General features: G+C 43.8%; 1 protein-coding gene across 2 annotated transcripts in view; it reads right to left on the reverse strand.

Moving 5' to 3' along the window:
- The window catches only part of UNC5D (unc-5 netrin receptor D), a 405,607-nt gene that overhangs the window by 49,370 nt on the left and 330,921 nt on the right, over positions 1-25,316 (reverse strand). For both annotated transcript variants that reach the window (XM_035140077.3, XM_060268544.2), the window contains 2 exons: positions 19,896-20,273; positions 14,629-14,713 (listed from right to left, as the gene is read on the reverse strand). In XM_035140077.3, the coding sequence (XP_034995968.1) occupies positions 14,629-14,713; positions 19,896-20,273 (463 nt within the window). The remainder of the gene's footprint in view (positions 1-14,628; positions 14,714-19,895; positions 20,274-25,316) is intronic.

Below are 25,316 nucleotides of genomic sequence, written 5' to 3' on the forward strand. Positions count from 1 at the left end.
GGCTTTTCCTATCATTGACTTTGGCTCTGCCCACTGTTGGCTCTGCCCAACCAGTCCTTTGAGCACTCCTCTGGGCACTCCTCGCAACGTACGTGTGTGTGTGTGTGTGTGTGTGTGTGTGAGAGAGAGAGAGAGAGAGAGAGAGGGAGGGAGGGAGGGAGGGAGAGAGAGAGAGAGAGAGAAAGCCTACAACTGATTTGCTCCAGAGATAGAACTGCAGGCCGTAATCCTATCCATGTTAACGATCTCTACTGCAGGCTACTTAGAACAGTGAAAGAGATAACTGTTATAAAGCACAACGGAAATGCTTCACTATTTCCATGGCTCAATTTCCAGTTATTATGGCATTTTGAGCAACGACAGGAAAGTGAGCAGTAAGCCCATAAAGACTTAAATCTCTGGCTACGCGCTCGCAGCGTTTTTGCTTTGGCACCTTCACTAGAGTATAATTAACAGGAACGGATATTTATGATAAATCATCTTAATAGGACTCGCTATTTCTTCCAGAAGAACTGACAACATGAGAAGCAACGCCCACAAACAAAGGTTTAATTAGAGCGCACAAAAACTGCCTTGCAATACACAATCAGTCCAGTGCATCAGCCCTCTCTTTTCACTGAAAAAGGCTCACATTCTTCAGAGCTGTTAGCAAACACATACCATAGTTCTGTCTCTCTCCTGGTTAATCTTTAAAGATTGGTGCCCAGTGCCACATTGAAATACACCTTCTTCTTCTTTTGCATCTTGTATAAAGAAAATGTATGAATCCTATTCCGTTTGGATGAGCTGAATAAATTACAGTGGTACCTCGGGTTAAGAACTTAATTCATTCTGGAGGTCCATTCTTAATCTGAAACTGTTCTTAACATGAGGTACCACTTTAACTAATGGGGCCTCCCGCCACCGCCGCGCCACCGCCATGCGATTTCTGTTCTCATCCTGAAGCAAAGTTCTTAACACGAGGTACTATTTATGGGTTAGCGAAGTCTGTAACCTGAAGTGTCTGTAACATGAAGCATCTGTAGCCCGAGGTACCACTGTACTGCCAATGAAGCTTGGAGCACTGGAGGGCAAATCAAGCACTAAGTTTAAAATGGCTTTAGCTCTAAATGTTATGCTCAATGCTACATTTATTGTAAGGAGATGCTTGTGACCTAAGCCTTCCATTGTTCTTTTTATGATTATCACTACCCAGGCTTCCCCTGATGGATGATCCAGCTATGTTTATGTATTAAGCTGATTAACTGATGCATTATACGTTTTGCATTTATTTTGATTCATGTAAGTTTATTGTTGATTTTATGCTGTTGGTGTTATGGACTTTTTTTCTTTTTCTTTAACAATTTAATAAAATAAATAAGCAGTGGTGAATGTGCATTCCCCTGGGGACTCTGCCATTGTCATCCTTTCTTCCTTCTGGCCGTCTGTCTGTAGTGGAGAGCCTGTTTTACCTGTGAGGTTGCCCATGGGTTTTAGAACTCTGAATTGCCAGGATTCTAGAATCCACATGTTTCAGAAGATGCTCTCCCTACCTTCCCATTCATGTGATGTGAACAACTCAAGAGGGCTCTTTTTGCATATATGGACAAAGCTGAAAGTTTTGCCCAGACAAATTAGTACAGCTTCGGGGGGAACACCGAAACCCTCCTGAACATTTGAGGGTGTGTGACTTTTCAGTGGGGTGAGTTTACTAAGACTTGATGGTTATAAGATGATTAAAGCTTGGCATTCCACCTGCTTCCCTTTGTTCCTCTAAAGTGTGAAGATTATTTGGGGTGGTGAGGGTTGAATGTGTCTAAGGCAGGGGTTCCCAACAAAATTTTCTCGAGGACCCCTCATCGAGCCGCTATTGTGACAAGGACCCCCATTAATTCCTAATCCTAAAATTAAAAAGTGAGAGCCAAATTAAGAGTCTTTTTATATTTTATATTTATACGTTTTTTACAGTTACAACAGAGTACTCCATCAGTATACAGTTAGTTTTAGTTTTCAGTTCTTAATGAGATGAGTTAAATCTGTCCTTTAAGTCCATTATTTCTGAAATATTAGGTTCCAAACTTGAAACTTTCACTCTGAAATCTGACCGCATGTCGAGCCGATTCCTATATTTGTTTTTCATGAAACACATGGAAGAAAATGCTTGCTCACACCGATATGTGGTTGCAAATGGAAGGATCTTTTTCATTGCCTTATCTCCAAGTTTCTTGTAGTCCTTGCGGCATACAGCAGAACTACTGCCTCTATCTAATTTTGCGCTAGACTCTGCTCATGCAGGAAGCGGCCAAAACAAAAAATCTGTTATCATAAGAAATATATTTAATTTTTTTTTTATTCTAATAGGATCTTGAGGACCCCTCTGGCATAGCTCACGGACCCCTGGGGGTCCCCGGACCACCTGTTGGGAACCACTGGTCTAAGGAAATACAAGATCACCTAACATCATCGTGAGGTGTACATGAAAAGAAAGCTTTATACTAAGGAGAATTGCTTGCAAAAAATGTGTATATTGTGCAAAATTGCATACAAAATTGTGTATATTTGGATAAACTTGCTCTGAAATGCTGGTTAATTACCACGAGAACTTCTTTTTAAAAATGCCGAATGATGTGGAAATGTACACCTGGCAGGAAGAAATTCAACAGGATTAGCCATCCCCGTCACTTCACTAGAGAGGGACTTTATGTTGGCAATCAGGCAATGACTTTTCCCACCTGCCTTGCCCTACCCTCCAGCCCTAGGAGCCTTTCCTAGACCCTGTCTTTGAGAACAGCAGAAGCAGCCGGGAGGAAAGAAGAGTACAGTTTTCTGCTATTTTATGCATTGTGACTTGCCGTTACCCATCTTTAAGACCTGGTGATCTTAAGTGCTGTGCAAAAAGGTGTCTTCACAATAAGCAAGCATACCCTCTCCAAGTGTTTACGTGTAATTTTGGGTGAATCTCTCTGAGATTTTACTTCCCCCTCCTCCCCTTAAAGAATGATAAAACTCAACAACACTGATAACAGGCACTGGTCTTGATGAATCACTAGCAAGGCGTCCCTAAGAGCATCTAGGCAATAGTCTCATTTGTTATTTTCTGTCTGTATTGTCCATGCTGTGCCACACTTCCAATGGTTTCTATTCAGAGCATTCAGCATTCCCTACAAGAAATGAAGGCTGAATGCCAAAGTATCAAGGCTACATACAAGCCATTAGTGCTCAAAGTGCTTTTTTTCACACTGCCGGTCCTATTGTCCATGAGCCTGATATCACAATGAGCATTGACAATTGTTGAGTTGCTGCACTGGAAATGTTCACAGCAGGCAAAGGTATCACTCCTCCTTCACGAAACATGGTCTCCTAGCAGTGATTTGCTGCCCTCCTCCTAGGGTATTGTGGGGAGCACTTTAGCAAACATTGCACACATCATTTCCCCCTTTCTCCTTTTATTCACTTCATAATTCATTCATGAAAATGCACCCTCAATGGCTCTCTAAGATCTGGCAGACCTTTTTGCCAGTGGCACTTGCTTTAGGATGAAGGTTGCATGCATGAATTTTTCCCTGGGGGAAAGTTACCATTAGATGCAACATTTCTAATTCGTCCATAATTACTAGTCCTCATGAATACGTGTCACTGACATTTGCAATGGGATTGAAGGATCTATACAATTTAGGAAGCGTCGGTGATTGTCTCAGGCAATATTACTCCTCAGGCAATCTCTACTTGATTGCTAGCCGTCGCAAGTGTGTTGCACTGTGACAAAGCAGAAATATAGCCATGTGAAGCCATTCTACTGAAATTTATGGTGCCTTTTCAGAGATTGTAATTTTGTTTTGCCATATTGGGGGGGGGGGAGGGAAGTGGCATTTCCCTGAAAGAAAGAAGAATCATATGTACTCAACCTTGAGGGTACTTCAGCTTTCCCCAAACACACTACTGCCAAAAGTGGAAGAAAGCTGGAAGTATTTCAAAGAGGAGGTACCCAGAAACAAATTAACAGGGGAGTGCCATCTTTGGCATTATGCTAAAAGCCCTGCCCCCCATGCTGGTCCTGCTAGACAGACCATAGGAATAGCAGCTATTGGTATAGAAACAGAGGCAGCCCTCATGTGGGCTGCAGGTACCAAGAAAACTAAATTAGTAACATCACAATAAAATAAAAAAAGTAAAAGGTAAAGGACCCCTGGATGGTTAAATCCAGTCAAAGGCGACTATGGGGTTGTGGCACTCATCTCACTTTCAGGCCGAGGGAGCCGGCGTTTGCCCATAGACAGCTTTCCGGATCATGTGGCCAGCAGGACTAAACCGCTTCTGGTGCAACGGAACACCATGACGGAAACCAGAGTGCACGGAAACACTTTTACCTTCCCGCCTCAGTGGTACCTATTTATCTACTTGCACTGGCATGCTTTCAAACTGCTAGGTTGGCAGAAGCTGGGACAGAGCAACGGGAGCTCACCCCATCGCGGGGATATGAACTGCCGACCTTCTGATCGGCAAGCCCAAGAGGCTCAGTGGTTTAGACTACAGCACCACCTGAATCACAATAAAACCTCAATCAGATTGATACAGCAATGTGCGAACTCCTTTCAGTTTGATTTTGAATTTGCACAGTATTGGTGGGCTTCTCAGAATCTCTTCAGAAGCAGCTTACCCATTTCCCAAGTTCTTGCCCATCTGGTAATGTTGGTGCATAAATTGCTGATGCACATGTTAACCCTTGCTATGTGCCTTGAGTCCCATGCATCGCCATGAAGGAGGGGATGGTTGGATGCAGGTGAGATTCTCAATAAGTGTCAGGATGCAAGGAAATGGTCAACAGTGCGGAGGATGATGAGCTGGATTATGGGAAGGGTCCAAGTGGAGTGAGAGAGGAGAGTTCTGCTCCAATGAGACCAGACGCCCCTAGTAAGATTGATCATGTCATAGAATGTCCCTGGAGACTTCCCCTGCCATTGACAAGCCTTCTTAGCAGAAGGAGGTTGCTGAGAGGAAATAGGATGCTGAACCAACATTGATTCTGCCACCATCTCCTAGGACATGGAGACACCAATACAAATAGACCTTGCAAGCTCAACCTATACAGAGGAGCCCCTGTGTATGTGCCCAGTCTTGGGACTCTGGCTGTTTGCCACAGTACAACCTGTGCCCACACTATCCTTCAAAAGGAAGGGGCAAGGGGCATGCTACTCATTGGATCAATGTCCTAGCTTGTGCCTTGTACCCCTGTATGTATCTTGTACCCCTCTTGTACCCCTGCTGTAACTTGTAACCATGCTTTGCTTATGTACTATTCTGATTTAAGCATTAAAGTCTTCGGCTGAATCTGAGCTAAGAGTATGAGTTCTTCATCCAGTAATATGGTCAGGCACTATTCCCTCCAAGAACTGTAGTGTGATATAGAGGAATTGCAAGGATTCAAAGCCAAGCACTCTCATGAGTGAATACTGCTGTTTGAATAATAGCAGAACGCTATCCTGCTATTCACGGCCTGTGAAGGCAGTGAATGTCCTGTGTGAGTGTCTGGAGGCACTTGGAGGATGGGTGGCAGGTAACAGATTGAGGTTGAATCCTGACAAGACAGAAGTACTGTTTTGGAGGGAACGGGGGGCAAGCAGGTGTGGGGGACTCCCTAGTACTGAATGGGGTAACTGTGCTCCTGAAGGACCAGGTGCACAGCCTGGGATCCATTTTGGAATCACAGCTGTCCATGGAGGCACAGGTCAGTTCTGTGTCTACCAGCAGCTGTCTACCAGCTCCATCTGGTATGCTGGCTGAGACCCTACTTGTGTGTAGAGTTTTTTGTCAGAGTGGTGCATGCTCTAGTTATCTCCCGCTTGAACTACTGCCATGCATTCTACATGGGGTTACCTTGGAAGGTGACCTAGAAACTACAACTAATCCAGAATGTGACAGCTAGACTGGTGACTGGGGTGGAATCTAGACACATATAATAAACGCTGTGAATGTTTTTTAAAAAACATTTTGAAAAATATATTGAATTTGCCATAGTTCACCATTGCCATCTAGTGTCACATTTTACAACACACTTAAAACGTTTTATTTGCAGCTGTATAGCTGAGTCCAAGGAGTGGTCGCTGGGACCATATAACACCTGTCCTAAAGGATCATCACCGGCTCCCAATACGTTTCCAAGCACAATTCAAAGTATTGGTGCTGCTGACCTTTAAAGCCCTAAACAGCCTCAACCCAGTATACCTGAAGGAGCATCTGAACCCTCATAGTTTAGCCCAGGCACTGGAGGTCCTCCTCGGAGAGTCTTCTGGTGGCTTCCTCACTGTGAGAAGTGAAGTTACAGGAAACCAGACAGAGGGCCTTCTCGGTAGTGCAACGCCCACCCATCAGATGTCAAGGAGATAAAGAACTACACAACTTTAAAAAGACATCTGAAGGCAGCCTTGTACTGGGTAGTTTTTAATATCTGACATTGTATTATGTTTTTATATGTACTGGAAGCCTCCCATAGTGACTGGGGAAACATAGCCAGATGGGCAAGGTATAAATAATAAAAATATTTATTCTTATTCTTATCCTAAGGATCTCCCTGATGCCTTGCTCCTCCTAGTATCAGCTCTAACCCTAACCAGAGAGCCACTTCTGTTTGGTCAACTGAATGCTGTCTGGTCTGAAATATTGGCTGGCCTTAAAAGCCAACCTCCTATTCTCTGCTGAGCTGAGTGGCAGTTCAGTCCTCTGAAAGCAACACTTGAGTTTGATTCTTGAGTCCTTTTAGACATTATAAAGCTTTCTTAAGGCAACTTGTAGCTGTCATTTTTATGTGATAAACAGTCCTTCTGAACACAATCCCATATGAGGAGATCTAAAGGCTGACATTTCTTGGGAGATCTCTGTTTTCCAGGACAGTGATAAACTTGAAAGTCAGGTCTACAATTCTGCCTTTGGGGCAAGATGCGTCTCAAGTGCGTCTGCCATCAACAGAGCAGAAACAGCAGCAACAATATATGTAGATAGAAAAATGCTATGGTTGTTGGATGAAAAACAACACAGCCCTAATCCAAGTTAAGGGCTTAGGATGGGGCATACTACTAATACCCATTATAGACCAGCCCAGAAATATTACTTGAACATTTTCAGTTTTTGCATTGATTGATTGATTTGATTGTTTGGGGGGTGGGAGTAGAGCAAGTATGTGGGAATGTAAAAACAAAGAAACATCTGTGGGGAGCAGTGGGAAGGTCATCCATAGATCTGTGTGTGGGGAGGCAGGGGTCCCACTTGGAAGAGCAACGCTCCAAGTTTCTTAGGATTCAGCTGCATTTTCTTGGCTGTCAACCAGCCCATTACAGCTCCCAGGCACTGGCTCCACAATGACACAGCTGCATCTGGTCCAAATGTCATGGTGCTCCTAATGACATTAAATTCCAAGACACCCAATGATGGGTTCATCATCACCTCCATATAGATGTTAACTAGCACTGGGGACAGGACAGAACCAACCATGAGATAAAAGTCATCCAGTGTTTCTCTCTGAAGTGGATCCACCATAACAAGGTGGCTCCAACTCCCAACCCACAAAGGTGCTGCAAAGTCAGTTGTATTAAAAGCTGCTGAGAGATTAAGAGGAACCAACTCCTCCTGTCCGTCTCCTGAAGCAAGTCATCATCAACCAGAGTGCCCAAAGCTGTATCAGTGCCAAAACCAAATCTGAAGCTAGATTGGAAAGATAATGTGCTTCTCTCAAGTATGCTTCAAATTGCATGGCTACAGCCCTCTTGAACACTTTGCCCAGGAGGTGGATATTGACAATTGGGCATTAGTGGTATAAAACCTCAGAAACCAGGGTGGACCTCTTATGGAGGACATACATCACTGCCTCATTCAGGACAGCTGGAATGGCCCCCTCCTGAAATGGTATATTTACCACCTGATCATTCTACAATTGATTGTTTCCATTATGCTACTCATGTGGACGACAGATGCACAATATAGAGAACAGGAGTTAGCAGCCTTTTGGGGGATCATCAGCCCTGGGGCACATTTTCAAACCAGAAAAACTGTTGTGAGCCCCCCCCCCAACCTCACAGTCAAGCACACATCACAACTTCTAATCCCAATTCTTCTAACCCTGGAGAGATGCTATCAATCAGTGTGGACCTGTGGTTCCCAAACTCCACCACCACCCCCCTTTTGAAAATTGCTGATGTTCTTCTTGGTAATATATTTTTTTCTGCCTTTTGTGGTTATTGTAACGTGCTGTGCTAGGTGCTGTATGATTTTTAATTGTATCTTAATTGCTTTTTTAAATTCTTACACTGTGCTTTATTGTATCACAATTTGCATTCCATAGAAATCAAATTATAATAATATAAAATACAATATGCAAAATAAAAGAAGCAATAAAAATACAATTTAAAAATCAATAAGAATATTCAAGGCAGATATGCCATAGACCAGTGTTTCCCAACCTTGTGCCTCCAGCTGTTTTCGGACTACAATTCCCATCATTCCTGACCACTGGTCTTGCTAGCTAGGGATGATGGGAGTTGTAGTCCCAAAACATCTGGAGGCACAAGGTTGGGAAACACTGCCATAGACCACCTGAATGAAACTCATGGTGATCTATGGATCTCAGTTTGGGACAATACTGAGCTTCATGGGCCAGTAAATTGGACTCAGTACAAGGCGACTTCCTATGCTCCTATGATACTTTCAACCTCAGCTTGTAACCATCAGGACATTGTCCGGGAGTGAGGGAAGGAATGGGTCAGCTCCCCAGTTCTTCTGACACCACTGCGGGCAGCATGTCATCACCAGCAGAGGACTTGTCTTGTTGCTATGGTCCCTGTGACTGTGGTTTTGCTCTCAAAATGTTTGCTTTGATATTTCTTAAGCATCCCTGCTGGCTGAGCACAGGGTTCCAGCAAGCTGGCATGAGTGAAACAAAGCAGCATTCTGTGGCAGCCATCTTAAATCCAGGCCAAACATTCAAAGCTCCACAGAAGTAAAAATAAAACAAAACTGATTGTAAGTTTCCCGATGCTGCAGCAGCAGCAGCAGCAGAAAAAGGTGTACCTACACATTGTACGAAAGGTACGGGAATCAGAACGGCGTACGTCACTGCTGTCTCAAGTCTTTGAAAAGGAAATAATGTGTGGCGTTCTAATTAAAGTTCCCTTTATGTTTGCTTTCCCTCCTCCGACCCTCACCCCTGGTGATTCCAGAAAGCAAATCTCGCCATGACAATTCTTTTGGTTTGGCTTGCTCCCTCTGCTTTTAGCCAACAGAAGTAAAACAGCAGGCAAAATATGTGCTCCTTCTATTTAATTAACCCGTTTTAATTCACTTCTACCAAGCCCTTACAGATGAAACAGCTGGGTTCATCCTTGTCCCCCCCACCCCCCCACCCTCTGCCGCCTCTTTCGCTTCACATATCTTAATCTTCCATTGAAAATGATTTTTAAAAAGCAGCAACAGCAGCAGATGGAGATGTAATATGAAAGGTCTCACAAAGGAGCTGAGCTATCAGAGGGAGGCGGGGGACTGAAAAGAGTTTTAGATTAAGTTTTGGAAAATATCTCCAGGCATCAAAAAAATCTCTGACAAATTTCTCTCTCCTTTCTCTAGCGTGCGAGTGCGTGCACATAGACACACACACACACCTTAAAAGTAAATGCAAATTATTATTAGTTAGCATTCTGAGTATTGGACCTAAATATATATTCTATGCAGAATAAGGCCATGTACATACGAACTGGTTTAAAACACAGCTAGGTCATTCATTCTTATTCTTAATTCCGATCAAAGCTGGTTTGGGGAAAAACACATCAAAATGCAGTTTTCTATAAGGAATTAAAGGATAGATATGGATTGTGGCTGACTGTGCGTACACCGGTTCCCACATCAACAGTGGGAGCGAACTGGATGTACACAGCCAGAGTATTTGCTTCAGCTTTCGATTTTTCTCCTTGTTTTAAAAAGGAATCTCGGCAACATTACTGAAGTCTCAAATGTCCTAATGCCTGAAGAGGTCAGAGATGTGGAAGAACAACTGAGGAGTGGTCTTAAAACCATGTTCACATTCTCGTAGATGTAGAATCTTCTTTGGATCCCTTGAAACCAACCAGCAGAAACAAGGCTTGGATGAGAAGGTAGCTGGGGAGCATGGTACTCCCTGGCCAAAGGAGGAATTAATAAGAGCATGTTCGAGATCTTAGCACTGGTCCTCTACCCATCCCTCTCTCTCTCTCCCTCCAAGAGAGCTGCTTCTCTGCAACCACAGGACAGCATAAAAGCACTTGGACAATTACTCAATGTATGTTGTTCCCTCTGCTCAGCTTTTTAAAAAGTACATCATGAATGTGCATGCTGGGGGAAGCTTGCGAACACGAATTACATAGTTGGTCCTTATTACATCAGAGGAATGTTGCTTACAGCATCCCACTGCATCTTGTAAACAGTGGTAGTGTAGAGAATGGGCATAATAAATCCAGTCCTCACACTGAGCTGTAAGGAGGAAATTTGTTGCAACTGCTGGGCAACATGGGGAGGGAAAGATCAGCACTCTTTGGAGCGCTACAGGCCACTGTCTCTGAACTAAGGCTCAAACATAAAAGGGAGCCAGAATGCAATCAGCAGAAGCAACTACCTAGGCTTGACAGTGGGAGGGGGGTGGCGGCGAACACTGTGAGCAAGCTTACAGCAAATTGTGCAACAGGGTTCTGTCCACTGCAAAGAAAAACACGAATTATTCTGCATTAGATTTTAAAATTCAGCCTGCACAAGGCAAACGAAATCAACACGAGGCTTCCTGTTCTGGCTGCCCAAGAGTGCAGGGCGCTGGAAGTACTGCTGGTGGGTGCCCCCAAAGAGTGGAAGGAAAGGGCTGAGCTGACCCAGGACCTGCTGGATTTGGAGCCAACCCACCTGCCTTCACTGCCAGCAGGGGTGGAGGAAGGGGTGTGTGTTGGGTGTGGGCTGCCCCAAGTGTCACCACTGAGGGGGTTGACAAAATGCTGGGTGGCACTTACCGTGGGGGGCCCTGCAGTGCCTCCGAGTTACACATTTCTCCTGGGAGTGATGTGGTGGCTTGGGCACGTGCAGGCTCCATGCTGCCCAAACGGTCCGCCCACTGCCTCCCCCTCAGCTGTAGAGCAGCTGAGTGGGAGGAGGCAGGCAGACTCCAAAGGCCCCACAGTGTGTCCCGCCCCTATGGGTGGCTCGCCCTGCCCTTGCCCCACCCCTGGGTCATGCTGCCCCAGGCCCCTGAGTGGCTTCCTCCGCCGCTGACCGCCATTCCGGATTGCTATGCCAGTCCAGCTTTGTGTAGCCTGAGTCAGGGGTTGGGGGACCTCTGGAACAGTGTGTGTGGGTTGCAGGGAGGAGAGGGGTGATCATTCCACCTGGCAAGTTGATAAGGCTTGCACTGAGAGAACAATCTCCTTAGTACTTTGTTGAATCCCTCCCAGAGTATTTTAACATGCTTTTTTGTACTGTGATTTCAAATTGTGGCAAGCCATCCTAAGTGTTGGCTAGGCTCACCCAATGGAATATTAATATTACTCAGCTCCATTTGTCCTGAGTGATGCCAGCATGCAGTCTCTTCTGTGGGGTTCAGTCACAAGAAGGAAAGGCACAGGGAGAAAGGTAAAATTTGGTATACAGGCAGCCTCTAGAAAGGTCTGAAAAGTCTTTGCCTTCCTCCTCAAACCAGGTCATGACAGCTGCTGGCTCATATGTGACGGCGAAGAAGCCAACACAGAGATGGAACAGGATGCTGGACTGTGTCAGACAGCAATCAAGAATGCAATTATTAAGAGGATACTTTGCTTTGCATGTAGAAAGTCGCAGGTTCAATTCCCATCTCCTGCTTGAAACCCTGGAGATTCGCTGCCAGTCAGAGTAAGCAATACTGGATTAGTGGGACCAATGTTCTGAATTGGTATATAAGGCAACTTCCAACGTGAGATGGCTCATCCCATCGTTTCATGCATTTATTTTCAAACTGCCTTGGGCGGGCTATTCACACCAAAAGGCAGTGTAAAAAATACCAAAGTAAATACAATAAGTCTGGGAATAGGACAATATGCCGATTTGTGGGCATTTCCAACCTTTAATAATCTTCAAATGAGGGGAGGGAATTTGCAGTGGCACTCTGGAATGTTTCTGTATGATTATATGATGCAGTATATAAGTACATCGCCATTATAATAATAGTACTAGCAGCACATGATAATACATAGATTTCAACTGGGAATGTGCAGTTTGCAGCTCATTCTCTTAATAGCAATACCTTATCTCCTGGTTTGGGTCACTGGAGAGCTGTTAGAAACAGCCCAGGCCTCTTCTAGAACACCTGGCGACGTGCAGCTCAGCTCCCACTCTGCTCCTGGCTGTGTTAGAGTAGCAGCACCAGCCAAGTCGAGTCTCTTGACTCACATTTCTTGGCCACCTTGCACTTGGCAGGCCACAGCTAATGAGGGTTAGGTCAACCTGATGGCAGGAGGAGGATCACAAAAGGGGCCGCAAGTTCCCTCCCATCGTCTGTTGCACAGGGCTGCTCTAAAGCTGAACAACAGCCTTTGCCAACTATAGCACAACACACTGACAGATCTCCCTCAGGCTCAAAAAGAAGCGGGACGAGGAAGCAACCTAGTGATTTTTTCACAAGTAGAAACTGTGAGAAAAATGGGGGGAAATAATAATACTAGAAACCTTTAAGAAGTAGTAAAAAGAAGAATGAAAAGCTATCAAAACTTGTTAGCCTTGGGCAGCCCACCGAGTAAAGGGAGGGAATTTTATTCCAGCTGCTAATAAATTATAGGCTGCAAAACCTATAGCTCAATTATTACACAACACACAACTCAGTCCCCCTCTCTAATTTGGATCCCTATGAAAAAATACAATCAGGGTTTTTAAGGTCAATTCTCCAAACTCCCAAATGTGTCCCTAACAGAGCCCTACGATTAGAGACAGGCCAAAGTATGACTTGTGACCTTGTATACATGGCGAAGGCTCAGTTAAGACCCCAACTGGGCTGCTCCGCTTGATGCTGGCTGATAGTTATCAAACAAAATGATTTTATACTGCCTTTCTCCTGAATATCTTTTAAGTCTAGAAATGGAAAGGGCTAGAAGTATAAGAAGGGACCCAGGTGGCGCTGTGGTTAAACCACTGAGCCTAGGGCTTGCTGATCAGAAGGTCGGCGGTTCGAATCCCTGTGACGGGGTGAGCTCCCGTTGCTTGGTCCCAGCTCCTGCCAACCTAGCAGTTCGAAAGCACATCAAAATGCAAGTAGATAAATAGGAAGCGCTACAGCGGGAAGGTAAACGGCGTTTCCGTGTGCTGCTCTGGTTCGCCAGAAGCGGCTTTGTCATGCTGGCCACATGACCTGGAAGCTATACGCCGGCTCCCTCGGCCAATAATGCGAGATGAGCGCGCAACCCCAGAGTCGGTCACAACTGCACCTAATGGTCAGGGGTCCCTTTACCTTTACCTAGAAGTATAAGAACAAATCTGGGATGTAGAATACCAAAATGACCTTAACCGATCCTCTAAAATTTATAAATCCTTACATGAACCTCAAAGATCACACCCAGCAAATTACTCACTGGACAACCCTAAACATCGCTGAGCATTTTCCAGAGCCTGTTTTAATGTTCTCCCTTCAGCACTATTAGAGGGCAGATATCATGACATCCCAGTTGAACAGAGATTAGCCCATGCAACTCTGATGAGATTGAATCCATTGGGCATGTTCTTTTATGCTGCCCATTGCATTGTGATACTCGAAGAGAGCTAATCCAACCACTACTAAGGAAATTACCAGGCTCCTCGGGGGAAAGGTAGTGGTATGTCAAATACCTTCTTGCCAACAATGATCTGAATATCACCAGGCCTGTCATGAAATTCTGTTTTATGGCAACGAGGACAAGACAGGCTGTAGTGACAGTGTTGTCTGATAAATGAGCACTGATTTTAAACTTTGAAAAACAGATTTTAGTTGAAGGAGTGTTACTTTTAATGTAAATAAGTTCATATGGAATTTCTAATTACATCCTCCTCTTGATGATACTGTGGCAACTGTGGTTAACAGGCTATGTAGGGATATTTGTAAAGGCATATATTTCCAGTGAAATTATGTGAGCCTCTCCATATGTATGTGATTAAATCACAGCTCTGGAAGCTATAACGCCTACGGAAAGGAAAGTGGTGCCCCTTCTGGTGTTGTTAGACTCCAATCAGCTCCAGCCAACATAGCCAAGGATCAGGGATGCGGGGAGTGGAGGTCCAATAACACCTGGAAGACACAACCTTAAGCAGCCCTAATTTAGAGCATACTATAGAGACTATAGCTCAGTTTCTAGTTATATATACCCTTCTTCTTTTGAATAGCAGCATATTGTATATCAATGGAAATTATGCAGTTACTGTACTTCAATTACTCCTCCTTTCTTCTTGAACAGTGACAGGGAACCTCTGGTCCTCCAGTTCTTGTTGGACTCCAACTCCTCTCAACACAAACTATTGTTTATGTTGACTGGGGCTGATGAGGGTTGGGGTCCAGTTGCCTTGGTGGTGTAGGGAGAGGGTCCCCATTCCTGTTCTATAAGCTGGCGTTTAACAGTTCTGATTAGAATATGTGCATCATTTTTGCTCCTGTCTTACCTGGCTTCATCTTGGTTGATGGCAAGGTAGATCTCCCAAGATGCTTCTTCAGGGATGGCTCCATGTGGAATCAGCAGGCTAACTCCTGTAACAAAATAAGAACAAAAGATACTAGGGGGCGTATCAAATTTCTGCTGGAAGTGAGTCACAGCTTAAGCAGAGCGTTGGCCTAATGGAACATACTGGTGAGACGAATCTTTGTCATCACCTGAACAGTGTAGTATAGATCACATTCCAATTAGTTATACTGTGATTTTGGTACTACAATCTCTCTACAAGGTCATAGTTAAAATGAGGTTTCTATTGTGTGAAGTATTCAGAAAATGCAAGAGAGATTGCTTTGGAGAAGGGCTATGGGCTCATAGGTACAGCACATGCATTTCATGCAGAAATGTCCCAGATTAAGCCTTGGCATCTCCAGGTACAGCTGTATGGAATCCTGGAGAGCTGCTACCATTCAGTGTGGACTGTTCTGATCTACATGGACCAATGGTCTGACTCTGTACAAGAGTCAGTCAATATTTCACTCCAGTACTTACCTACCCACCAACCAACCTCCAAAAAAGAATGTCATTCACTACAACCCCAGCATCTACAGAATGTTTTCCATAATGCTTGGGATCATGTTTGTTATAATGTGGTCCGTACATCAGTAAGACCACAACTGAGTCCCAAACAATGTCAGCATGTTTTAAATAGTGGCACCAAGATGAGAATATACACAAATGGAGGAAACACCCCAAGGTATAAGAAACATAAAACCAGGCAGAGCAGCAGCAGCTCTCATGAGATGGGGCAGGTGATCCACTAGATGACCCACAGAGTTCCTTCCAACTCTATGATTCCATGAAAAGAGGTAAATAAGAGGACATAAGACAAATTCTTATGTCTGAATCATCTCCTTCTCTGCTCCTCCCAGAAGGGTCCTTGAAGAACCATTGTGAAAAAGCAGTGACAAAGGGTGAAGTTTTAAGGGCTAGGTGTCATTCTTCTTAGAGCTCTTAAAGAATTCAGATGTGAAATGACTGACCTTTTGTATAAAATATGTAGTATTGCTGAAATGTTAATCATCCTTTGGAATGTAGCCAACAGAACACATTCCAAAAAGAGTTCCAGTAAATTACAATCCTGTCAACTTTACACCCATCCTGCACAGATCAATGGACATTCTTTTTCATATCCATCAAATCTTACATGCAAATAGTTCACCAGCATATATTCTGATTGTTCTCTTGAAACCTTTAAATTCATTCAGTGCCAACGTTTCATCATTATATTTTCATTGTTATGATGACTACAGCTACAGCCTCGGCTTCCTGAATCAAGGAACTCATTGGTAGCTGATGGCATTTCTCAACAAAATAAACTCTGCACCTGTCTGAAATGTAAATATTCCACTGTGAGCTGTTATGTACCTAGAATGGTGTGGAATGAGATTTTTGCAAACATTTGATGGTGGCAGCAGAGGTGGAGGTAGGTTTAATTGTATGTTAAGACTCCAAATTGTATATTATAGTTCAGAGACCGGGGGGTGGGGGGGGGTGGGGAATGTACAGTCTGATGGCAGCATGGCTTCATGAAGCACTCCTCCAGAGGCCATGTGACAGTAGGGGAAAATATGCTACCTTCCAGCTATGGAAAAGGCATGCACCTGCGCCCATCTCTCTCCAACCTTCATCCAGACAAGCCAGAGGCATTATTGCAGTTCAAGGAAACATTCCAGCTAGCCAAAAGCCCTCAAGGAGGACATGGGACAGAACAGCTATGGGGACAGCCTGGGAATAGGGTGAGTGGCCTAGGAAGGGGGTGTGACCTGGAAAGAGTGCTGAGGGCCAGGCAGAGATTTCTGAAGGGCTGCATTCAGCCCCTAGGCCTGGCATTTCTTGTGGTTGAAGTTTTGATATTTAGAAATGGTTGATAACAGGGTACTCTATCACTGTTATAAATCTTTTCTAAATATAAAATAATGTCACCTTTCCTTTCCTTTCCTTTCCTTTCTACCAAACCTCATGGGAAGTAAATCTGTGTGCCGCCATCTTTAGCACATAGCACTCAAAGGATCTGAGAGACGCATGCCTGGATAGTTACAACTTGTAGAAGTCAGTTGGCCCGTAACTTGTGAGGCTTGGACCCACCATCTGTTGTTGATATGATGCCACACTTTGGCCAGTGTGATCGGCAGAGAATGCACAGTTCCAGCATAATTAGAGGGATAAGACTTTGGTTGCGGGTGTGAGGGTATTGGCGGCGAGCCTCAGAAGGCTCGAGTGGCGGCTAGGCATTGGAAATTAGCATAAATTACATCATCATCTGCCCAGAGAGTAGTGAAATAAAGGTGTTGGTGGTGGAGCTTGTCCTGAGCCTGTGGAGGTCAGGGCCATAATGTACGCCCCATGACAGCCACAGAAGGTGGTTCCGGTAGATGTACATCACTGGGCACCTTGCTGGTGGTTAATTTCTCACAGACTGCAACACACGGGTCGCAGTCAGATTTAGTGGTTAGGTTCCAATGCCTAAGCCAATACTGCTCAACATCCATAACCAATAAAGTTGTGGCCTTTTCGCCCAATTAAAATCTATACAGTGTTTCTTGTGTCTTGTTTCATGGGAAGGAGGGTCATCGCCACACAATGCACAGTTCCAGCAGAATCTTCCAGCTAAAAATCAGACATTCCAGCTAGCCAAAAGCCCCCAAGGAGGACATGGGACAGAAGAAGAAGAAGAAGAAGAAGAAGAAGAAGAAGAAGAAGAAGAAGAAGAAGAAGAAGAAGAAGAAGAAGAAGAAGAAGAAGAGGAGGAGGAGGAGGAGGAGGAGGAGGAGGAGGAGGAGGAGGAGGAGGAGGAGGAGGAGTTTGGATTTGATATCCCGCTTTATCATTACCCGAAGGAGTCTCAAAGCGGCTAACATTCTCCTTTCCCTTCCTCCCCCACAACAGACACTCTGTGAGGTGGGTGGGGCTGAGAGACTGGTTGATAACAGGGCACTCTACCACTGTTATAAATCTCTTCTAAATATAAAACAATGTCACCTTTCCTTTCCTTTCCTTTCTACCAAACCTCATGGGAAGTAAATCTGTGTGCCGCCATCTTTAGCACATAGCACTCAAAGGATCTGAGCGACGCATGCCTGGATAGTTACAACTTGTAGAAGTCAGTTGGCCCATAACTTGTGAGGCTTGGGCCCACCATCTGTTGTTGATACGATGCCACACTTTGGCCAGCGTGATCGGCAGAGAATGCACAGTTCCAGCAGAATCTTCCAGCTAAAAATCAGAGTTTTCCTGTTTTTCCAGTAGTCAGCCTTTTCCAGAATTCCCAGTTACTAAATCTCCTTTCCCACTCAGTTCAGCTTAGAGTATAAAGCACTTATTGTCTCATGGCACAAGACAAGCATAAACACACTGGCTGGATAAACTTTAAGAGATGCTGGTACATCATGAACTGATCTACTATAACGCAGTTCTTCTAGTCTTACAAGTAAATCTTGTAAAGGTACAAGTATAAAGAGAGATCCACTAGCACTTTATCATGCTAGCTCACCATGCTATGCTGAACCATACAGCATGTAACCTCCAACTTTGATGATACCTTGCGCTGAGTGTAAATGCTTCATATTCCTGCCAATGCTGCTGAATGCAGCCTCAGACAATTCCTCAGACAAAGGGAGAGTGGATGAGTCATGTTCCAGGCATTTAGCCCTGGACTGTTTCTAAGTCGCCCAGTGCAGCTGGTGTGTTGATTCTAAGCAGAATCCAGATATGGGGATAGGCAGCTCAAGACATGGATTTAGTGCAATCTCACTCATTTTTCCAAATAATGCCAACATGGATACATTGATGAAATGCAATAAAACGAAAGTGAATCTTCCCCATAGCAAAAGAAGGACAGAATCCTCCTAACTGAAAATGGGCACCTTCTGTAATAGTGTATAAAATAAGGGTATAATATATCTGAAGCACACTTAAATTCATGCTAAACTGCTAGTATTAATAAGTGCAGGCACATGATAAAATGTAAAGGATTTATATGTAAAACCTTAAATATGTAAACAAAAAACAATTTTTAAAAGAAGTGGGTTCGTGTGGGGGTAGCAGACATGTTGCCCTTGAGATGGTTGTGACTCCAAGCAGTATGACAAAAGATCAGGGCTGATGGGAGCTGCAGTTCATAACTCCTGGAGGGCGTCATGTTGGCTACCCCTGGGCTAATGTAATTCGGTTCCATGTGGCGGTGGAAAACTTTAGTTTTTAAAACTTTGCTGGCCTCATCCTCTGAGCATAGAGTTGTTGTGGTTAAGTCATTTAGTCGTGTCCAACTCTTCGTGACCCCATGGACCAGAGCACACCAGGCTCTGATCATCTCAAGTACACCAAGGAAATTTATTTTGTCTCCACCCCCATCGTTCTGCCCAGAAATTAAGGTCCAGCACCGAGGGCCTTCTGGCAGTTCCCTCGCTGCAAGAAGCCAAGTTACAGGGAACCAGGCAGAGAGCCTTCTCGGTAGTGGCACCCGCTCTGTGGAATGCCCTCCCACCAGATGTCAAAGAGAAAAAAACATCTACCAGTCTTTTAGAGGTCATCTGAAGGCTGCCCTGTTTAGGGAAGCTTTTACTGTTTAACAGACTATTGTATTTTAATATTTTGTTGGAAGTCGCCCAGAGTGGCTGGGGAAACCCAGCCAGATGGGTGGGGTATAAATAAATTATTATTATTATTATTATTATTATTATTATTATTATTATTATTATTGGAATGGATTGATTATGCTGAGTGGAAAAACCATTGTGACAGACTTCTACATTTTGAAGTGGACCTAAATAGTGGTATAATTATAATCTGGCAAGTTTAGCAGCTCAGGAATAAATTCTATCCACGCTCCATTTAAGACTTCTGCCTGTACATTACTGAAACCCAGTAAATATTGAGAGAGGATCGAATTATATGTGAGATTAATCATCATCGTATCTGTGAGCAATGTTTCGTTTTAATATCAATAAAGTTTTTATTTTAAAAAAGAGTGGACTATTTCATTAGGTTATGAGCTAGAACTGCTCAGACATCCTGTGAGTGCTCGCTATTGGTCCTTAGGGTATCTTTACCAAGTTGTCAGCTGGTAACATTTACCTGTGTGCAAGCAAAAGTTCATATGTCATAGGCCCCACTGAGAGAACTTGCTATGACAGCAAATTTTAAAGAGAAAGAGAGAAAGGTTTATCCCAACACTTACTAATGCATTTCAAAACACGTTCAGACTTTGCAGCAACCCACCTGTGTTTGGGATTCCTAAACGTCCTCCCAGGTGGCCAAAGATACCCGTGGCCCTCATCTCACTTCTTTTGGAGAGCGATGAGAGATTCTGAATGTATGCAGCTTTGTTTTTTGCATGTATGGGATGGAAAGTCCTGTTACTGTCATGTGGAAATGTCCCAGAATGTGTTTTTCCGTGGTACTCTGATCGTTCGGTCACACCCAAAGAAACCATAAATGAACTCTGAACTTTGACCTTAATGTCAGTCAAAGGGTTGAAGAGAGATGATTCAGTCATAAGCTCCTTGTCGATGGGGTCTTGAAGGCAAATGGGTCCACTGTAGGTTCTACTCACGGTCAGGTCAGGCTGCATGGATGAGTTCAAAAGCAAGGAGTTACCTGATGGAAGGAAATCAATCGGGCAATTGGTTATCATTGTTATGTACAACAGACAGTGTCGTGTGTATAGCTTTGTCTAAAGAATTGCCTAGTTCAGGGGTGGAAAACCTGTAGCCCTCCATGTATTGTTGGCTTTCCATCATCCCGGACCATTGGTCATGCTGGCTGGGGCTAATGGAATTGGTGTCCAAATACATCTGGAGGGCTGCAACTTCCTCACCCTGACTTTGTTCAACATCTGGAGAACCAAAGGTCCCCCTTCCCTGGCCTAGTTCTTAATGAGGTGGTAAACATAGCTGCCAAGTTATCCCTTTTTTTAAGGGATTTTCCCTTATGCTGAATAGGCTTCCTCATGAGAAAAGGGAAAAACTTGGCAGCTATGGTGGTAAACTATTGTTTGGTCAATACTGTAGTACTTTAGCCTACAGACAAGGGAGTTGTTCCAGCCCTTTCATCGTTTTGGTTGCCCTCCTCTGAACATTTCCCAGCTTTATAATATCATTTTTGAGAACTATGCCCGAACCAGAACTACTGTATGCAAAATGTTCCAGATGTGATTTCACCATCTATTTATATGATAGCATTATTATAATATTGGCCATTTCATTTTAACTCCATTTCCTAATGGAGGGATGGATTTTGCCTTCACACACACACACACACACACAGAGCTGTGGCACATTTTCATTGAGCTATCCACCATGACCTAAAGTTCTTTTTCCTGGTCCATCATTGCCAGTTCTACCCCATTAGTATATATGTGAAATATATATGTTCTATATGTACAGTACAGTGGTACCTCGGTTTAAGAACACAATTGGTTCTGGAAGTCCGTACTTAACCTGAAGCATACTTAACCTGAAGTGAACTGTCCCATTGAAAGTAAAGTGGATTAATCCGTTTCAGACAGGTCCGCGGAGTACTTAAACTGAAAGTACTCAAACCGAAGCGTACTTAAACTGAGGTATGACTGTATTGTATGTACAGTATTGCCTGCCCCAATGAGCATTACTTTACAGAGTTATGATTTTTAATGCATTCACTCATGCACTTTATAAGCACATTCATATGAAAATTGCATTTCATCCAAATCAATCCTGAAAACTGAAGACATCAACAGACAAATTTAAATTTAAATTAAAAATCCCAGAAGATGAACTATTTCACATTGGCAACAAATAACCAATACATTTGTTAATTGTGGTGTTTAATCCCATGTCCTCCTAGGAACACGGTCTCTCCCCATTTTATTCTCTCAAAAAATCTTGTGACATACTGCAAATTCTGTTGAGAGAAACTGACTACCATGGGGTCAAAAAGTTGGTTAGGTAGATTATGAACTCTCTACCCATGCTGGGTTGAGGGGTTCAGCTCTCTCACCCATATCACCAACAGGGATGGTTAGGGTTAATTTAACCCCCAGGTGGAATGTGCTATAAAATGGCTGCCTGTACCCACCCTTTACACAGGGTAATTCAAAATATCTGAAACCTCCCCATTATCTAGTCCCAGATCCTGTGTTCGTCCATGCCATCCCTAGTGGTTTCTGCGGGAGACCGAAGGGACATTTAGTTTCGATTTTCTGAAGTACAGCTGCTGAAATAAATGGGAACTGACACCCCTTCAAAATAAAAACATTCGTATTTTCCAGAATACCCCTTTAAGATCAGGATGACAGTCGGGATTAATACAGTGAACCCCTACATGGCCAGCTAAATTCAGGATCAACTTAAAACACCACCAGTAGAACCATGTACATTTAGCCGACATAACAGAAACACTAGCAATATTTAGTATTTACAGCACCAAAATGCTCAGCTGTAGTACACGTTATAGTGATTTTTCCACCATACTCTTGCAGGAGCTTCAGGAGGCTGCCTGGAAAGTGCACGGAAAGCTGTGTTAGCTTACTCTTAATGTGAGACTACTCAGGAGGCAAAGCCCATGCCGATGCCTGTCTGGATCAAGGTCTTAGCTGGCAGTCAGGAAAGGGAAGAATCTCTAAATCAGATATAAGCTCTGAGTCAGGAAGAAGAAGAAGAAGAAGAAGAAGAAGAAGAAGAAGAAGAAGAAGAAGAAGAAGAAGAAGAAGAAGAAGAAGAAGAAGAAGAAGAAGAAGAAGAAGAAGAAGTAGTAGTTTGGACTTGATATCCCGCCTTTCACTCCCCTTATGGAGTCTCAAAGCGGCTAACAATCTCCTTTCCCTTCCTCTCCCACAACAAACACTCTGTGAGGTGAGTGAGGCTGAGAGACTTCAGAGAAGTGTGCATGCACACGAAACCTTATATACCAAGAACAAACTTAGTTGGTCTCTAAGGTGCTACGGTGCTATTGGACAATTTTTTATTTTATTTTTAATATATTTAGACTTCAGAGAAGTGTGACTAGCCCAAGGTCACCCAGCAGCTGCATGTGGAGGAGCGGGGAAGTGAACCCAGTTTACCAGATTACGAGTCCACTGTTCTTAACCACTACACCACGCTGGCTCCCTTTGATGAAACTATAGCACCGTTATGGCTGTCGGGCAAGCTTTATTTGTGTTTCGTAACTGGGAGCCTCTCCAGAACAAGTAACCTTCCCAGTTCAGGAAATACAGATGGCCAATGCAGAGATGTCAAGAGTAGAGGCAAGCAATAGCCCCTTTGTTTTCATGGACCTCATTCACACGAGGGAAAGGAGGCTACAGCGAATGGTAGTGCAGACCTGATGAAGTTGCATCAGTCAAATGGTACACATCTGTGAGATAATGTAAACGGGGGACTTCTTTAAGAAGCATGTTACTTATAAGCCCAGCTTAGAGGTACATCAGTGAGCCTACTTCCTTCCCCCCTCTCCTCTGGTTTGGCCATGACGAGAATGCAAAGATCACTTCATCAAGTAACAGTCCAATTGCCAAGGATAAAATGTGGCTAATTAAACTATGGGTTATTGTAGGAAATCAGGACCAAGCCATAGCTGATGATATCCTTGTTAGCAAACCACTGTTTAAACAAACTAAAGTTCCTAGCTTAGACATAATAAGAAATCTTCTACCAGCAGTGCTGGAAGATAAGAGCAAAGCAAGAAGATGAGAGGGAACCCAAGGCTAGTTGCCGCTCTTCGATTATTGCTACACTATGGTTTGGAATGATTCACAGAAATAAAAGAATTGCTTTTTTATAGTAACAGTGAACAACGTGCTTTGACAAGTATTTGAATAATTTCCATAATCACTTTCTTTCTTTTTGCTCACAATGAAACTCACAGGAAAATAGCTGTTTCATTCCTACCTTTTGTTTTCTATCTTTAGCCACACATCAAAAGTATTCTCCCCCCACCCCCAAATACTTACATTGCTTTGTTTTAAAAGAAGCTGGTCACACACTCTCTCTCTCACACACACACAAACACACACTCCAGTGCTTATTGACATTGTCATATATCCAGTACAGTTTCTCATGACAAAACCAGCAGTGATCCCACCCCAGAATAACATAATTAGATGGGGGGGAGAGCATTTTCATTGTTCATTCATTAGTGATGTGAAAGAGTCATATTTTCTGACTCAGACATATGAATTTGAGTAGCTTGTGATGCTTGAGTTAAAATACAAGAGGATTTTAATGGCTCAGCAGCCCCCCATTCCTTGGCTTTGATTTTAAACTGAGCCAGAGAATATTTTACCTTCTTTTGCTATCTTGTTCTTTGCCACATGGACAACTCCATCCCTACTTTTCTTCCTTGCTGTTCTTGCAGTTGTGGAAAATGAGAGGCAGATATTGATCTTCCTCCACCTCTATCTGACACCTAGTGTGCTGTTTTGACATCCCTGGCTCAGTGGGGGATTTTGAGGGAAGATTTGGACCCTGACAAGCTCGTGATACATCAGTGGTCTTGGGAAAATAACATTGCCCAGAGCTCCTCCTGCCTGTCATACAGTTACAGCACCATGTCAGGCATCGGAGAGGCAATGGAATAGATGTTCTTTAATCCTACTGCCGCCATCACAGCAGCAGGTGGGAGGGATCCAGGCAGGCAGGCAGGCATGTGGGTGGGGTGGGGATTATAGGTGGGATCTGGTGATACTTTGTTGCACTCCTGATAACATCATCAGGGGCAGAACACAGTCCAAATTGTTGTTGTTGTTTAGTCGTTTAGTCGTGTCCGACTCTTCGTGACCCCATGGACCATAGCACGCCAGGCACTCCTGTCTTGCACTGCCTCCCGCAGTTTGGTCAAACTCATGTTCGTAGCTTCGAGAACACTGTCCAACCATCTTGTCCTCTGTCGTCCCCTTCTCCTTGTGCCCTCCATCTTTCCCAACATCAGGGTCTTTTCCAGTCTCAATTAAATCAAGCTATTTTCCTCGGGCTTTGGTTAGAACCCCCTCTAAATCCAGTTTCCAAACATCACTGGGTGAATTCTTTGCATAATCAATATTTGGTTGTGTCCAGCAATCCTTTGTTGAGGTGCTTTGTATTGATCACTTCTTGATCACTTCTCCTACCTAGGCATTTACCTTTCCACAAGGCCCAACATTGATGCTGAAATCCAGCATTGCCTGAGCTCTGCGAGTGCGGCTTTCTCCTGATTGAAGTGCAGAGTGTTTGAGGACTGGGACATTCGCAGGGAAACCAAAATGCTTGTTTACAAAGCTATTGTACTACCAACCTTACTATATGCTTGTGAAACATGGACCACTTATAAACGCCATCTCCAACTCCTCGAAAGAGTCCATCAACGGTGTCTCCGAAAATTTTTACACATCACTTGGGAAGACAGGTGAACTAATATCAGTGTACTGGAAGAAGCAAAGATCACCAGTGTTGAAGCAATGATTCTTCAACATCAACTTTGTTGGACTGGGCATGTTGTGCGGTTGCCTGATGATCGTCTTCCAAAGCAACTACTCTATTCCGAACTTTAAAATGGAAAGCGTAATGCTGGTGGTCAACAAAAGAGGTTTAAAGACTGTCTCAAGGCAAATCTTTAAAAATGTAGTATAAACACTGACAACTGGGAAACACTGCCTGTGAGCCCTACAGTTGGAGAACAGTGTTTACC

The sequence above is a fragment of the Zootoca vivipara genome, chromosome 14, assembly GCF_965207765.1.
Source record: "Zootoca vivipara chromosome 14, rZooViv2.hap1.1, whole genome shotgun sequence".
NCBI lineage: Eukaryota > Metazoa > Chordata > Lepidosauria > Squamata > Lacertidae > Zootoca > Zootoca vivipara.